Here is a 1,580-nt window from a genome sequence, read left to right as displayed (position 1 = left end):
TTAGTAATACCCTTGCTACCTTTAAGGGCCTGGTAGGTTGCACATTCATTTCATGAGGTTTCTAGAATTCATTTTTTTAAATCCCCATTTTCACTGACCCACTGATCACTTAAGAGCATAGTGTTCAATTTTCATGTATTATTTGCATAATTTGTTTCTCTTGCTACTGAATTGTAGTTTTATTCCATTATGATCTGATAACATGGGGAAAATGACATTTTTTTCTTTTATGTCTGCTAAGACTCGATTTATGGTGTAGACTGTGATCTACTGTACCAAAAGGTCATGGCCTTCAGGTAATGTGTATTCTGTAGCTGTTGAATGTCAGTTGAGACCATTTGATGTGTGGTATAGTTCTAAGGCTGAGAGTGGGATAATGAAGTCTCCCAGTATTACATGTAGACGTGTGTGTTTCTTTATGTCCAGTTGTACAAATGTTTACTGTTTTTATGTCTTCTTCGCATAGTCTTAAATGTAGTAACCTTTATGTCTTCTGATTAATACTGGCTTGAAGTCTAATTGTCAGATAAATGTGTCTACTTGCCTTCCTTTCTTCACTCCCACTGGACCAGCCAGCAGGCCCGGCCTCGACATGCAGAACGATGCTGGCCAGTTCGTGGACCTACCAGTGCCGTGGAAATGCTCCTCGAGCAACCGCATCATTGGTGCCAAGGACCATGCATCTATCCAGTTGAATGTGGCCGAGGTTGACAAGGTCACAGGCCAGTTAAATGGCCAGTATAAAACCTATGCTATCTGCCGGGCCATTCGCTGGATAGGCGAGTCAGATGATTGTGTTCTCCGGTTGGCTAAAGCTGATGAAATTGTCTCAAAGAACTTTTGATCAGAAGAGGTTGGGAATATTTGCCATAAATAAAAATGAGAAAGTTAAAAAAAAAAGTCTACTCCTGCTTTCCTGCCCTCACTTGCTAGCTTCATCTAATTTTGTGTTCCCTTATTTTCAGTCTCTGTTTTTTTCTAGTGAAGTATGACTCTTGCAGACGTCAGAGATTTAGACCTTGCACATATTCAATTCTTCTGTATGTTTTCACTGGACAGTTTAGACTATTTACAGATAAAGTTATTACTGAGAATACTTGCTCATTTCTGTAACTTTGTTGGTTTATTTCCAAGCTGCTTCAAATATTGTTGGCTTCTGTTTTTGTTTTTGTTTTTGTTTTGGGGGGGGAGGAGGGGACTTTTGTCGTTGCTTTGTTTTGATTTTGGTATCTCTGAATTCATATTCAGGGCCTGCTGGTTTACCGAGTTGAACATAGTTCTTGGTTCTGAATGTGTCTTCTCAGAAGTTTATTCAATTTTGAGTTCTCCCGTTTGTGACCATCTTTCTTCCTCTATGTACAGAATTTATTTGGGTATTTTCTGCAACAATGTCTTACTGAACATACTCATTTGAGTTGATGTTTGTTGAGGAAGGTCTTTATTACCCCATCAGTTTAAAACATAACTATGTGAACTGTAGAAGTCTTGACTGGCAGTTTTTTCCAGCAATATAGTCCTATATTGGCTCACATTTAGGAGTTTCTGCTGAAAGGTGCAATATAATTCTGATGGGTTTGTTT

At 38.7% G+C, this 1,580-nt stretch overlaps 1 protein-coding gene across 1 annotated transcript; it reads left to right on the top strand.

The window, feature by feature from the left end:
- The first annotated feature begins 592 nt into the window (after positions 1-592).
- LOC110561400 (small ribosomal subunit protein eS21-like) lies at positions 593-844 on the top strand. Its single transcript, XM_060375488.1, has one exon. The coding sequence runs from the start codon at positions 593-595 to the stop codon at positions 842-844; it is 252 nt and encodes an 83-aa protein (XP_060231471.1).
- Positions 845-1,580: the final 736 nt, after the last annotated feature.

Source organism: Meriones unguiculatus, chromosome 1, assembly GCF_030254825.1.
Source record: "Meriones unguiculatus strain TT.TT164.6M chromosome 1, Bangor_MerUng_6.1, whole genome shotgun sequence".
In the NCBI taxonomy this organism is placed as follows: domain Eukaryota; kingdom Metazoa; phylum Chordata; class Mammalia; order Rodentia; family Muridae; genus Meriones; species Meriones unguiculatus.
Note: the sequence above shows the minus strand (reverse complement) of the source record. Positions and strands in the feature narration are given on the sequence as shown.